The sequence below is a fragment of the Lissotriton helveticus genome, chromosome 4_1 (assembly GCF_964261635.1).
Source record: "Lissotriton helveticus chromosome 4_1, aLisHel1.1, whole genome shotgun sequence".
Classification (NCBI taxonomy): Eukaryota; Metazoa; Chordata; class Amphibia; order Caudata; family Salamandridae; genus Lissotriton; species Lissotriton helveticus.
In genome coordinates, this window is record NC_136063.1 from 702,756,310 (window position 1) to 702,772,686 (window position 16,377).

Sequence of the window (16,377 nt, forward strand, 5' to 3'; positions counted from 1 at the left end):
AATGAATTTATTAACAACCTTCTGCTCCCACTCTCTAAAAACAGTGCAAGAGGTAGTGTCAAACAAATAACTACCTAGACAGTTTACATGGTCAGGGTCGACATGTTTCTGCAGCTTTACCTGTGCCCCGGGGTCACTTACTGCTTCGTCAGGACCTATTTTGCTACTGCTTAATTAGTGCATGGTAAACAAGAAAAATCAAATAAATTAAATGTCACCTTCGATTCTCCTGGTGAGAGGACCGTTGGATTTCACACAACAGCATATGCATGTGCTGTTGTGTGCACTAATCCAATCCATGCACTAATTAAGCAGTAGCAAAATAGGTCCTGACGAAGCAGTAAGTGACCCCGGGGCACAGGTAAAGCTGCAGAAACATGTCGACCCTGACCATGTAAACTGTCTAGGTAGTTATTTGTTTGACACTACCTCTTGCACTGTTTTTAGAGAGTGGGAGCAGAAGGTTGTTAATAAATTCATTTTCCTTCTTCGACCCATTTTTAAATCACCACCTTTTGAATAATTCTTTATTTTCTTTAATATTTAGCACTGCTTAGTAGTCACATCCTGATCCCTACCTGTTAGATATATCTCATTGGGCAATTTCTTACCATCAGACTTACGCTGTGCCAAATCGGACACTGGGTCTCACCTTGTGTACCTATGGTAACCTTCCCAAATGATGTAGGGCGGTACAGGATGGACTCTGATGGGAACACTGTAACAAACTTGAAGGTGCCCCATGATTGATTTCGCTATCAGCACATGCATTCACTCAACCCTCATTTGTTAGGGTTCTTTTGACTTTATGCTACTTGTCAGTTGGTGTAAAGATTTGCTACACCATGACAAATGAGTAACTTCCAGAGGTCTTCTTCTGCCAGGGCTGTGACAACAGCATTGGCGCGTGGAGCACCTATCTTGGACATCTGTAGGTCTTTTGGTAGGGAGGGGCATAGTGTGGAGTTAAGGGGACCAGGTGGCGCGCTTTGCTTTTTGGTCCTGCAGGACTTTACTGTCTGACTATTGCACAGACCCGCTACCTGGCAGGGTACTGCTTTGGTATCTATTCACAAGGTGAGGAATCTGCTGTCATGAGTATATATCAGAAAACAAGTTACTTACGCTTGGTAATGTTCTTTCTGGTGAATAACTGCAGATTCATCATCGAGCCATGTACCTCCCTTTTCTGTATAATGAATTTTTTCTCCACTTAAAAACATTCTAATTTAAATATGCACACAGTCTTAATGAACTCTTATCTGTCTTGGGACCATGCCCGATGGTGCAACAGAGTCACGAAAGAAACAAACATCGGCTTGCAAGGCAAGTATATGTGGCTTCAGAGCAGAGCCTTACAACGCCACCTACTGGCACGAGAGAAATGCTGAGAAAAATCTGTAGATCCAGTATGGCGCATTTGGTTATTCACAAATGAAGGAATCTGCATCTGCTTAGTGAATCCACCAGAAAGAGCGTTATCGAAGGCAAGTAACTTGTTCTTCCTCCTACAATGATGGGCTTGCATTGTAATGTATATAAGGGGCTATTTTACATCTAAAATATTCTCAATTAGTTTATCTCAACCTTGCATTTTATATGGAAATCAATCCTATTTGTATTTTCCTGTACTGCAGTAGGCATTTTAAATATTGTCAGAACTTGCGTGCAAGCTGTTAACTCCCACTACCTTTACTACCACCATCAAAACCACCACCATTGCCAAAATTACCACCACTACCCTTACCACATCACCATTAACTCTGTCATTACCACCACAACAGCATTTGTTCATGCATTTGTTGGCGCGTTTTACCATATGAATGCCTGCCCTATTTACTTTGCCAATTAGTGTTTTTTTTCATTTGTAAAGATGTCAATTTTCTTGCCTTCTTCTCATAGGAGCAAGCTGAACCGGCAAATCTTGGAGACTTTATGGAGCTGGAGATGGATGAGCTCAATCAGCATGAGTGCATGTCGTCCATGATCGGGTTAATCAAGCACATGCAGCAAAATCAGATCACACCCAGGGTGGAAGAGGTCAGTTTTGGTGAAGTGCAGTGTGCACCTTACCAGTAGCTTTTTGAGAGCACTCTTGCTTTACTTATACTTCCCACTGACAAGGGTCAGGTTCTTTCCCCAGAACTTGCAATAAATGTCCAAGCCATGTGTGGCTGTAGATAAACATGCCATGCATACTCCTGCCATCTTGTGTTGGGCTTGCATGTGTGCAAAATGTGTTTCTGTGATGAAGTGTTCTTGAGTCACATAGTAGTGTGACTCTACCTCTTGCTTGCAATGGACATGGTCATCGATTTCATTGTTAGATAGTTTTTTTTCCGCTATCAGATTCCGACGTGTGCTTTGGTGCTCCAGATTGACTTTGTCGTGATGATTGTTTTTGATTCTCGGGGCCAGGCCAGTTTCTCCACCAGTATTGTTTTTGATCTCATTTGCCCCTTTCCTCTTGTATTGGCTTCGAACTTCCAATTACCTTTCGGGACAGTACGCCGGTGCACTCGGGCCTCTGGTCGGGCTTGCCTGTTGGGGCCTCTTTATTTCCGTTTGGTCCGCTCTCAACATGCTTTGCTGTGATGGAACAGATGCCCTTTCAATATTGCCCTTGGTGTCGAGCGAAGTATTCCTGGGCCGATCTCCACCAGTTCTGTAATCTCTGCCTCTTACCCAAGTATGATGAGGCTCCATGTGACGCATGTCGGTCCTTCTGGTCAAAGAAGACCCTTCAAGACTCCCAGGCCCTTCGGCTGGAGATGTCGCGCAGGAGCGAAGAAGATACTCCAGACCTCTTCGGTACCCAGAACCTTGAGGGGGAAGATCATCCCGAAACTTCGGCTGCTGACAAGGCGGCTTTCTTTCCTAAAGACAGTTCCGGCTCCATCTGCGAGATTGAAGACCTCCCGCCGGCTCAACAGGTTGTGAGTACAGCAGCTTCCCCTCCCTGTCTACGCTGCCTCGAGCATCTGATAGAGACTACTAGCCACAAATTCCTTCCCGTAGAATTATCCCCAGATGTGAGACTGGATCCGAAAAAAATATATTTTTGCCACAGCGTCCCTGCGTGCCGGGGGGACGCCCCCACTCGACTCCACCCCTGCGTCGTCTGCGCACGTGACGTCAGCGAGGTCAGATAAGTCCCACCCTGGCGCGCCTACATCAGTTTTTTCCTTTTCCGCGTGCAACGTTGATCCTGATCGTGCTCTGGGCCTGTTTAGGCCTATCCCTTTACTCTATTGCGTGTGTATGGGGACAGTGTGTGAATGCCTTCGGGCTTTAAGACGTGCTCGTCTTGTGGACTCCTGATGTCGGAGACAGATCCTCACCCCATCTGCATGTGGTGTTTGGGGGATCATCACGACTCCACGGATTGTGAGGCGTGCTAGCAGATGAAACCGAAGTCCCGGCGGGAGCACCGAATGAAACGTCTCTCAGCTCGCATGTCCAGGTCGGTGTCATCACCCCGCCTGGCCACTGCGGAGGGTTCTCGAACCCGCTGCTTCCTGCGTCGACATCGTACCTCTCCCAGGTCACAAGAGCGCTCAGACGTGAGTCCCTTGCTCACTTTGCCACTGGATTCAAGCAAGCCGGGCTGAAGACGGCTGGAATGCCAGAAACCTATCCTCGGAAGCTTGTTTCCGGTCCAGGGAAGACATGGCTTGGCAGTTCGGGCTGGACTGTTCCCATGAGGCACAGGGTCAGACTGATGTGCATATAGCCATGTCTGAACTGGGGTGGCAAAGTGGGCTAAAGAACGTTGATGGATTAAACCCAGATCTTTTGACTGGGTGTGAGTGTTTGATTGATTCAGATGCTCCGTCCATCACCACCCCCTTTTGTACCGCTTTTGGCCGCCATAAGTGTGGCAGGGTATGCTCAGACGTGAGTCCCTTGCTCACTTTGCCACTGGATTCAAGCAAGCCGGGCTGAAGACGGCTGGAATGCCAGAAACCGGTCCTCGGAAGCTTGTTTCCGGTCCAGGGAAGGCATGCCTTGGCAATTCGGGCTGGACTGTTCCCATGAGGCACAGGGTAAGACTGATTTGCATATAGCCATGTCTGAACTGGGGTGGCAGAGTGGGCTAAAGAACGGTGATGGATTAAACCCAGATCCTTTGACTGGGTGTGAGTGTTTGATTGATTCAGATGCTCCGTCCATCACCACCCCCTTTTGTACCGTTGTTCGCCTGGTATGGCCTGCTGTCTGCAGCCTGGCGTCTTGGCTCTGTCTGGTTCCACTTCTTTTTGGACTGTGTGTGCGGACTTCTCCCTGGAGCGTGTCCGGACCCTTCTTTGCCTGCTTGCTCTCGGTCTTCGGCTGACATCTGGCTTGCCCTGGATACACCCTTCCGTGGTGCTCTCGGTGTCTGGCTGTGCTTGCCGACCTACTTACTGTCTTTTGCACCATTGTGCCTTCTAGGTGCTTTAGTGGGACAGTCATCCTTACCTTGTCCGCTTCTTCCAGTGGGCCTGCCTTCATCTCTACCTCTCCTCCCTAGGGATGAGATGGTTCTTGTGTTTCCCTCCCTTTCGGGCGCAGTTTGTCACTACGGAGCGTTGGATGGTTCTGTCTGGGTGACCTTGAGCCGCCCCTTTTCGGCTTCCGCCTGCCTATTGTGGACGGCGCCGTTCTGTCTGTTTTTTGCCTTCTGGCTGTGTTAGGCTCGGTGGCCCTCTTTACTGGGTGTGTTTCCGGAGTGGGGAGACTTACCTTTGCTTTGCCTCTTCTTGTAGTGTAGTTCTTATATTCCCAATAGGCTCTGCACATTGGAATAATATACACTATAGATTTGACATAGGACTGAGGTCAGTATGTCTCTATCAAGTATATTAAACTTAATTGTGTGTGTGCGCCAGCTAACTCAGAGGTCACTAGAAACTTTCTCGAATAAACAAGAAGGGATTCGTCTCTGGCAACCGCATAAACATGACAATTTTGTTTCCACCGAGAACCGGAACAATATCTTCAGAGTTGTGGAAACAATAGATAACTATTTCACTCAGTCAATCGTGCATGCTTAGTTTCTACAGAGTTGCACAGAAATAGTGAGATGGGCGTTTCAATAAAAGGATTTATTGAACAGACTTATTTCTTATGCAAGAGATATGTACTGCTACAATCGTTAGACAGAATGCGAAGTATAAAATGTACAGCGTGAACAGTAATATAAAATAATACTGTAATAGCACTGTCTGTTGCTATGTCATATATAAAAATACATACATAAATAACACAGGCTAAAATACTCATCTGGTGCTTCTAAAATACGCCTACCCCAATGTACCTAACCTAGGTCTAGTACTAAGGAAGAAGTAGGTCTGTCTTTAGGTATAGTTTAATTCTGCCAAGAATTGCCAAAGGTTTCTCTAGGTTCTAATCAGCTCATACCTTAGAATGAGAGAGGTTGGTATCTCTTTTATTGGACTCGATCTCCCAACACCCCGCAAGGGGTGTCAGAAACACTGTAGCTGGATTCTCGGCAGGAGGATGACAGCGTCTGGTCAGTGCGTCAGCTGGGGAGTTGGCTTCCTTCGGCACTTGCTGTGGCGAGCTGCGTTGTGCAAGTAGGTAGTCGAACTGCACCGAACCACACCGTGCTTTGCCATTGCAAGTGAAGGTATATTTATACCTTGAAGGTGCTTAAGAATGCCAGTATTGATGTAAAAGTCGGGCATATGAACGTCATGAATAAACCCCTAAGGAATAGATGTTCATGCATAATAAATGAGTTCTTGGAGAAATTAATATCCAGGCAAGGGGAAGTCCCTTCAGCTTAAGAGTCTGGTTTTCCAAGAAATCGTTGTGACGTAGATGAATGGATGGAAGTAGCCGTGCCTGTATTTGGGTAGCATGGGCTATGCCTAAATAAGGACTGGATTTCTATGCCTATGTAAGGGCAATGTGAATTGTACCTATATAAGGGCATGAATCGGGAACATTTATACGGAATTTAAATCTATACACAACATTCTCCTTGGAGTCTCTAGATTTTTCTTTTTCTTCGGTGCTCCTCTTCCTTGCCTTGGTCTTGGGCGGAGGTTTTGTTGCCTTGTGTGGGGTGCTTTGGCCTCCTTTCGCCTTGCCTTGTTCCTCTACTGAGTGAGGACGGGCTACCTCTTCTCTTCCCTTTTCCCCGCATGCCCTTAGGGGTTGGTGGTCTTCTGCTTGCGGGGGTTCCCCTTGCCTGGGGGACGGGGCTCCTCGTCCTGTCTTGGGGACTCGGCCCCTGTGGGTCCCTCTGTTATGACCGGGCGGGGGGGTCCTCTCGCAGATCCTCCTTCCCCCTGGGTATGGTTAGGGTATCTATTCTACGTGAAGGAATCTGCGGCTAGTAGTCTCTATCAGAAGTACGAGTTACTTACCTTTGGTAACGATGTATCTGGTAGAGATGATTCTAGCCGCAGATTCCTTCACGACGCGCCCTTCCTCCCCATTCTGCGAGGAACCTTTGGCTTGGTCTTCTGCATTTGCCTCCCTGTGGGTGGCTCTGTCTTCAGTGCGTGCATTCTGTCGCTCTTTTCTGGCAGGATGTTCGTTCTGTTTATTTGTTCCTTCCTCCACTTTTGGCGCTTTGAAGGATTGGTTTGTAGGTACTTCTGTGCCTTTGTGTTCTAGTTGCCCCAGGTTGGGGCCTACCCCCCTCCTTCTCTTGCCCCTTTCATTGCTAGGGGTCCTGGCCCCCCTGCTATCCTCTAGGTTGGGGTCTTGTGGTTGGGCCTCTGCCCTTGTTCTTTATAGGAGTTGTCCCATTCTGTGTTGGGGCTGTCTGGGAGTCTTGTTGCGCCTTGTTTGTCCCAGACTGGTTGCCCTTCATTGTAATTGGTTGGGGTTGTGGTCCTGTTATGTTTTCATGACTCTTTTCATGTGTTCTTGACTCCGGGGGGGGGGGATATCTTTGTGCTGGCAGGGTTGCTGTTCAGGGATATGCTCTGTTCTTCATTTTTCCCCTGCCTTTGGTTACTGCAGTGTTTGGCACTGCTCCTTATGGTGGTGTTCCCCACCATTCCCTTTTTTCTGTCGCACACTGTTCCTATACACTCCCCGTTTTGTCTGATGGACCTGCGTTGTGGCGCGGAAAAGTTATCCGAAGAAAACTGACGTACGATGGGGACTTAACTGACCTCGCTGACGTCTCGTGCGCGGATGACGCAGGGGCGGAGTCGCGTGGTTCTGTCCCCCGGCGCGCAGGGATCCTGTGGCAAAAATCCTTTTTTCTGGATCCAGTCTCACGCCTGGGGATAATTCTACGTGAAGGAATCTGCGGCTAGAATCGTCTCTACCAGATACATCATTAACGAAGGTAAGTAACTCGTACTTCTACCCTACAAGGGGCATTTAGCCGCTAGGGATTCACAGAGTCAGGCTTCAGGGCCACCACTGCATTCAGACTATGATCAGCACCAACAGTCCACTTCAAATACCACCCGCAGATTCGACTTGGTGCCGAAGAAAATCCTAAAAATTAAGCTGTTGGAACTGCCCGCTCCTGGCTCGGCACTGACCCGCCAATCGGGTCCGAAACTGTTGGCACAAGTTGGTGCCGCGACTCAACTCTGACCAGCAGACCTGCCCATGAACCTGTCGATTAGGTCCTCCAGAAGTTGCAAGAGCGGCTCAGTGCCTGACAAATAAATTGTCATCTACTCCCAAACTGGCCACATACTACACAGCTTCCGATGCTAGATTCTCTGCCTCCTAAGAGACAGTTCAGCTTTGCGGAAGCTCTGGAGCAGCCTTCTCATCCAGAGCGGCGCAAGAATCTCGATAAAGACACCGGTCCTCTTCTTGATTTCTGACTTTCTCTACCCTCGCACACTCCACCTAGACCCCAACATCACCTTCCTCACCTCCTTCTTTACCACCTGACCTATTCTCCTACACTCCACATGGGTTACCACATTCTGACACGGCAGGACACTCATGACGTACCCCCACAGGTAGACCCTTGGGACTCATATGATGTAGAACCACCTGCGGATACTGATCTCGACATTTACCTTGCCCAGCCTTCCCCCTACTCAACCTTTCCTGCCAGATGACACCTCCTGTTACCATGAGGTTCTAGATGGGGGTGCTGCCGACCACAGTGTGGAGATGCATAAAGAGCCTGTTGAGGAAGATTTCCTCTTGGGAACTTTTTTTCAGCTCAATGCTCCGTGTAGTATCTGACTATTGGGAAGAGGATGCTCAAGCCAGCCCCTGATATTTTCAAGGAGCCGGTTTAAGCCCCCTACTAGCTGATACAAAATACAAAGCTTCCCCTTCAGACCCTATCTACATATGAGGCTAACTCTCACCAGATCCCCTAGTGGTTCATACCGATAATAGAAGGGCGAATGCTCAGGGCACCGGCGATGCTCCTCCTCTGGACACAGAGAGTAAAAGGGTAGACGCGGCTGGTAAACAAGTTGTCGCAGTCTGCCAACCACTGGTGCATCACCTATTCCATTGGTTTTCTCTCTAGATATGACCAGGTCAACTGGGACAAAATGGAGGAGCTCTTCCAATACCTCTCAGAGGCATACCGTAAACTGGGACGCGAGTTGGTCTCAGAAGGCCAAAGGATTTTCAACACAACCATCAGGTGCACCCTAGATGCTGCTGACACCTCTGTTCAGGAGATTAACGCTAGCCTCCTCCTCCTCCTCAAGCATGCCTGGCTCCACGTCTCTGGATTGAAGCCGTCCATTCTACAGCATCTCCTCATCCTGCCCTTTGATGGGGGAACATCTCTTTGGGCCTCAGGTTGATGAGATGCTATAGAAAATAAAAAAGATATGGAAACGGCAAAAGCCATGATAGCCTTACAGACTCATTCCTCACTGGGGTCCTTTTGCTGCTCTGCATGTTGCTGAGGCTTGAAGTCCACGCCTCCTGAAACATCTCAGTCTTTCCAACTCCAGCCTACCCAACTAGCTTCCACAAAGGGCTACTACAGGGGTGCCTATTGTGGAAATAGCAGCAAAGAGAGACACACCAGCCAAGCAATTACTTGCCATTGCTCTCCACCTCCGCACACAACACCTATTGGGGGATGGCTGTGGGGCGGTGTATTCCCTCTACTTCCTAATTCTATAAAGGATGGATTCCTCCGGCCCATTATGGACTTCAGACCCCTAAATGAGCACATCCTATCAGAACACTTCCACATGGTCACCCTTCAGGATATCATACCTCTAATACAGCAAGGTGACTTCATGGCAGCGTTTGAACTCAAAGACGTCTACCTCTACATTCCAATTCATCCGGAGCATCTTCATTACCTCCGATTTGTGATAAGTGGTCAGCATTACCAGTTAAAAGTGCTGCCCTTCAGGGTCATTACTGATCCCCCAAGTTTTTACTAAATGCCTTGCAGTAGTAGCAGCGCAACTGCAAAGGCGGCTGCATCCAAGTAGTCTCATATCTGGAAGATTGGCTGATAAAGCGTGCAACAGAACTGTAGTGTGTTTTAGCTAGGTACCTGAATCAATATCCTATTCTTTGCCCTTGTCTGGTTATAAATCAATAATATCCCTGCAACGGCACAGAAACCCTTTTCATAATTCGGTCATAGCGCCTGCTGTCACATTAAGCAAGCCTATTCCTCCAGCCCCCTAGAAAGCACACCGAGTTCTTAAACAAATCCAAGCCTCCAGCAAACCTGGGAAATCCCCGCCTGCTATTGTTTTGATTTCGTCCAAGAACTCCTGTAAAGCACTGTAAGAACGACCAGTTCTTAGTGACATCTTTATTGACGTCTTATGTCCATCCTTACGTCAACCCCGGCACCTTTCAGGTATAAATATACCAACGCTGCCTTAAGCAAACACACAGTGGTGGTGAATCTGGAGCAGCGACTACTTGCCCGAGAGCCCAGCTGATGCGAGAGCCCACGGACGCTGCCCCTCCCTTTTGACGCGCTGAGAAAGACGCTGTCTTTTCTCTTGCCGAGAAATCCAGCCTCCAGCGTTTCCAGCTTACCCTTGCGGGTGACTGGGATATCGAGGCCTGAGAGAGAGATACCAGCCCTCCTGCCTTCTATTACCCAGCTACTGAACTGACTAAACCCTCACAGAGAATTCTTGAGTCAGATTCTTGGCAAACCAAACTTAACTTAAACTGCTACTTACTTACTCCCTCCCACGTATTAGGCTTAGGTCAGGTACACCGGGGTAGGCGTAGTTAGAAGCACCAGTTGAGTACGATTAGTCGAAGTATGTATGTATGTATCTATTTTATCCATTTAAAAGTATCATATGGCTAAGAAACCATATCAATGCTTTTACAGTATTATTTCATAATCCTGCTTTTACTGTATGCACTTTACTTAACTATAAGTATTGCAATTGTAGCAATTCATTTCTCTTGTATGAGGAAAGAGACTGCTCAATAAATAACACCTTTTATTGAAAACGCCCGTCTCTCTTTTTCTCTGCAATCTGGTGAAACTAAGTACGCACTTATTGACTGAGTGAAATAGCTGTCTTTTATTTTCACACGACTCTAGAGATACACTCTTATTCAGGGAGATCAAAGTTGTCATGTTTTATGGTTGTCAGAAACTAAATCCCTTCTTGTCTATCCAGGGAGGTTAGACTCCTCCTCGCTTATTCAAGAAAGTTTCTAGTGAACTCTGAGCTAGCTGGCAAACACTTAAGTCTAATATAGTCAGTAGAGACCTAGATAACCTCAGTCTCACATCTACACTACTGAAGATATTATTCCAATGCGCAGAGCCTATTGGGACTATAGGAACTACACTACATGGCGCCCAAACGTTTGGTAAGGCGATAAATCTAACGCAAGACATTAGAGTAACTCAGTCGTGCTTTTTCACACAGACCCTTTCTCCCGTAAATACTCCAAAGACGTCTGGAGTGGGTCAAAGGTTAAAAATCCGCCGAAACTTAGTAGGAGGAGACTTCTATGTATAGTTTTTGGTTTATTCAACGTTGAAGGATACAGTGTTCCAAAATATTGTGCACCTAATCTTTGTTTCCTTGAAAACTTAATCTGCAATAAAACCTTCCTGTCAGTAAAATGTCAGACGGTGAAGAAGAAAGGGAGGCAGCTAGAATAGCAGCTCGACTCCTAGAGGAAGACAATAGTCTCCTACAGACTGACCCTGATGCAATACTCATCCCGGTCAACATAAGAAAAACTATAACTCTTAAACTCATAGAAAATGGACTGACATCGAGAGGTGGTACAGTCATATTCGTAATTGAGGCACATGAATATCGGCAGACAGAGGTATTCTATTCATGGATAAACTTTCCAGCAGCAAAGGCTGTCACACGTGAATTCCACTATTACAAAATAGAGGAACCTCCGGATGACTACACTCCTTTCGAGGAGGTGGAAATCCCATTAAGATACCAAGAGCACCTGCTCTGGTTTAAAGGCGCCCTAAAACATAATAATCACATCACCAGGCTCGGTCCACTAGGTAGACCAGGAGCAACGTGGCCGGTTCTAGCCAGCTACACACCACATCCAGACATTGAAAAAATGTCAATACCAGAACTTTTGGTACAGTTAAAACAACTGATTAAAATACATAGACAATTAGTCCAATATGTAATGTGGACTTCAACAGTCCAAGCAGCTATTAACATTCCACAGCTGACCCCTCATCAGGGGAATACAAATAAAATAACACCACAGAACATACAGTCATGTCTGGGTAAAGTACCGGCAAAACGGGAACAACTTCCATTCTGGTTAGCACAAAAAATCACTCAAATAGAGGCAGTATTTCCGGATACTACCCCTACTGAGAAACACAGAATTCTGACTATCTGTCTTCCAATGGGAATCGCACCACAAATAGAGGACTGTGACACTTGGGGCACAGTCTTTGCTTCCATTTACACAAAAACACATGGTGTTCCGTCCATGGCGGTAATACCCGATGTGTTAAGACAGATTCAAAATGAATACGGTCCAGAGCCTGCTTTAACTCTGGGTATGAAATTACTGAAAGACTTCAAGCAGGTCTCAGCTTTATTATTATCAAACATAAAAGGAGAAGCAGCATCTGTGGCGATCCGCCAGAAACTGAAAGAAACGGATATATCAGAACAGACATTTGAACTTGCCAGAATCATAGAAAAATCCTATGAAGAACTAGGAAGAGATAGTTTGGGTGGGAAACCAGTAAAACCCCAACTAACTGAAAATCCTGAAAAAATATTTATTAAAAATAATCTAAACACTCCAAAAAAGAGCTGGGATGGAAATAAACAATCCACTCCCAAAGAAAAAAGATTCCAGTCCAGAGTAAAGTCTCCTCGGCGGAGAGAAAGATCTCCGGACCAAGGACACAAGTCTCCCCAGAGGGAACCTTCTGAGAAAAGATACAACCTTAGAAATAGGGATAATTTGAAGAAACCTGATAGATATCAAGATATTGATACCCTTCCCTCTCGATCTTTTCAGACTTCCTCACAGAAATCGGAAAGAAGAGGACGATCAGAACACAGGGAAGAGCACGTCAATTCCAAAGACAAAGAACCTGCTCATCAAAGTAAAAAATTACAATTTCCAAAAAAGAAGGTAGCTAGCATTAAAGTAATCAAACATGCCGAGGATCCTGAGGACACAGCTGAAAAACGGAGAGTGGGCTCAGACAATGCTAGACAGCGCAGCAGAAGTGAGCATAGCTCGCAAGATCCTGATGAATCATCTGGAGACAGTGGACACGAATGAATACAATCAGGTGGAAACTGCAGACACCAGAGTTAGCAAACCTCATAAAATATACGAAATAACATTTCGTATAGAGGGGAGATAAGACTAGGAAAATAAGGGGTCTATTTTGGATAACCTCTCCAAAGGCTATGACATCCTTTTAGCTGAAAAAGACTGGCCACCGGAGTTTGTCAGGGAGTGCCCTCATGGCGAAGAAATGATTATGCCTGCCTTCTCAAATCACATTCCAATTCATAAAAAATATACACTTGCAAGAAAGTGGGCAGTAGCCCAAGCTCCTGCATTATATAAAAACCATGTTGGATGGGATGAGGACTCTCCTCCTCACAAAATCCAGTTAAAATGTCAACCAACTGCACAGAGGCAGTACCCAATTAAGCAAGAAGCTAAAAAACAGGTCAGGGAGATCTTAGATCAACTTGAATACCAGGGGGTGATTGAAACTTGCACCTCACAAATGAATAACCCTTTGTTTCCTGTCTCCAAGCCAGACAATTCATATCGTCTAGTTTTGGACTACAGACACCTTAACTCTTGCTGCAAAACATTTGCAGTACAAAACTCACACAGTGCAGCACTAATGAATAACATTGTGCGCCAAAAATACAAAACAACATTAGATATCTCTAATGGATCCTTTTGTCAAAACATTGCACCTGAAAGCAGGTATTTGACCGCTTTCTCAATAATGGGCTCGCAGAAAAAATTCTGTCGACTCCCACAGGGGTTCAAGAACAGCCCAAGATTATTCTCAGCAAGAGTAACAGAGTTACTACAAATGTATGATGATGAGGCATTATCTTATGTCGATTACATCTATCTAACAGATGATGACTTGGATACTCACTTGAAATGAGTGAACACCATAATACTTGGGTTCGCAGCAGAGGGTTACAAATTCAACTTTAAAAAGTCACGAATTGCCCATCTAACTGTCCTGTTTTTAGGATATGAATTATCAAGTGAAGGCAAAAGCCTGCCAGACAATTTCTTGGAGAAATGTGCTGTAATCCAAGCACCAAGAACGCTAAAAAAGTTACAATCAATTCTAGGTTTCCTGAATTTCGGAAGAACTTACATTCTAAATTATGCAGAGAGGGTTAAACCTCTCTATGAACTAATAAAACCAGATTTTAAAACAATCAATTGGACTCAAAAACACACACAGATTTTGAGATCATTGCAAACAGACATGTTAGCTAAAACAAAATTGCAAACACGCGATAACACACGCAACCTTGTAATCCGGGTTATCCCAGGAAGATGCGGATTTACATACCTGACCTCTAATGAGGGAGAAACGGTACCAATAACATACAAATCACATTTGTACACAGAAGCTGAAAAAACATTCAGCATTAAGGAAAACATTGTTCATGCGGTTCAAACAGCTGTAGCAAAAGAAAGAGACCAAGCTGATGGCAGACAGATTACTGTTAGAACAGCAGAATCAGCCTTTGAGGCATTAACAAGCCCATGTAATTTACCTACAGTGGGATTAAATCCAAAATGGATCCAATGGGAAAATTCTCTAGCTACAGACAAAGTGAAATACTATTTTGACCCGGAAATGAAAAAATTAAAAAATCTAGAATATGAAAGAGAATATCCTCTGCCAATCGACGTTCTGCCCATACGACAGTACGCCTGTGTAATATATACAGACGGACATGCACAACCCTTAGTTTGGGGAGAACAAGCATATAACGCCACATGCGAAATTGTTAAAAACGTGTGGCGCGGAGGTAAATTGACACCTCTGGTAACAAAATCACAGTCTGTAGAAAATAATTCAGAACAACAAACTGAAATATTAGCGTTAAAAAGGGCGCTAGATAACGCGGATCGCGAATTCCCGACACTAATAGTGTGCGATTCATATTACTGCGTCAAATCATACAATAATGACTTGCAGAAATAGGTTCAAAACGGTTACAAAGATGACACAGGTGCCACAATAAAGCAAAAATCGCTTTGGGAACAAGTAGTTCTTTTACAGAAAGAACTACCAAAGACTCATGTGATACATTCGCTGAGTCATGAACGTGATGGCGTTCACGTTTCAGGGAATTCATTGGCGGAGACAGCCACAGCGAAAGCAACTAAGCCGGCTTCCGTAGCTACAAAAAAGCGTTCAGGAAAATACGTAGACGGGGAAACGATGCTGGCGGTAAAAACGTCATCAAAAGCCGACTGTGCAGCACTACCCGTCAACTATCCACTCAATTATACATACGTAATCGATGCAAACTCCGTTCCTTTTGCTCAAATCCCTGGAGTGGGGGGTAGAGTGATTCCAAACAGGAACAGGAGAGGCTTCTTAATACAAGAAGCACACATGGGATTAGGTTTAAGGCATCAGATGATCAAAGAATCTCAGACAGAATTAAAATCAGAATACTGGTGGCCGGAAATGAGCGTGGATAACCATAAATTTGCAAAAAATTGTGAAAACTGCAACAGAGATCGCAGTGGCGAACCGGCCGAAGTAGTGCCAGAACACTTAATAGAAAGCATAAAGCGATCTATTCGCATGATTAAACAGGAAACATGCGCCCCAATGTATATTATTTAAGACTAGCTTCACTTAAAATGTAGACCCCAGCACTCGGCTGACGCCAGAACTGTTATAAAAGATTTGCGAGTCTTTATCTGCACATACGCAATTGGCATGCTACATTCTGACCAGGGTCCTTCTTTTAGCTCTCGAGCTTATAAGGAGGCCATGACCAGCATGGGCATTGCATTGCGGTATTCTTGTCCCTTCCATCCTGAGGGAAACGGGCTTGTGGAAAGAAAAAACCGAGACATAAAGCAATCTATAACGGCAAAGGTATTAGGTTCGGGTGTTGGGTGGGTCAAACATTTAATAAGTGTCCAACGTAGTCTTAATAATCTGCCAAGAAATTCTCTGAGTGGTCTCAGTCATGTACGAACTATTGTTCGGGACTAGAATGCATATCCAGGACCTCGATAGTCAAACTTCAGTGGTGGAAGGAAAATGCTTTGATATCAAAGATCGTTAGGCTATTTTACAGGACTTAAATGAAACAAGAAAAGACCTGAGCAACATAAAGTTGAAACAGCCAACAGCCACTGAAGAGAAACCACCTGTCCCAGCAAGGCCTGTCTGGATTCCAAAGATTGGAAGTCTGGTCAGAGAGAAAATCGCGGTGAAGAAGGAATTTGGGTCTTCTTACAGAAAAGCAGTACCTGTCTTAGCTGTCAGCGGAACAAGATCAGTTGTACTACCGCCCCTTGCTGGTAAAAAGGAGAACCGAGTTGTATCCATCGACCTGGTTAAACCACAATCATGTGGCCAATAATAAGTAGTAGGCCAAGTGGACTCCCAAGAAATAGCAGAACACCAAAGTTTGCTACAAATCAAGAGGTTCAAACTGAAAGACTAATCACATTTGATAAACCTACAGTAAATCAACAAGGACTATGCAACAAAGCCATGGAACTTATGCCTCTTGAAACCCAAATTGCAACAATTCATCAAGAAACACCTGTCTACAACGATGTAGCCACAGACTATGCTAATGAAACAAAGAATAATCCAGAAGCAATTCCAACAATTGACAGAACTGCATCAGGCTACTTCATCAATTTCGATGACTTTTCTGAGGATCCGAGCGAACCTGAGGAACAGCCAACAACAAC

The 16,377-nt window shown here is 45.4% G+C and overlaps 1 protein-coding gene across 1 annotated transcript in view; it reads left to right on the forward strand.

The window, feature by feature from the left end:
* The window catches only part of PRKDC (protein kinase, DNA-activated, catalytic subunit), a 3,158,350-nt gene that overhangs the window by 1,196,647 nt on the left and 1,945,326 nt on the right, over positions 1-16,377 (forward strand). The window contains exon 47 of the mRNA XM_078687323.1: positions 1,903-2,040. Within this exon, the coding sequence (XP_078543449.1) occupies positions 1,903-2,040 (138 nt within the window). The remainder of the gene's footprint in view (positions 1-1,902; positions 2,041-16,377) is intronic.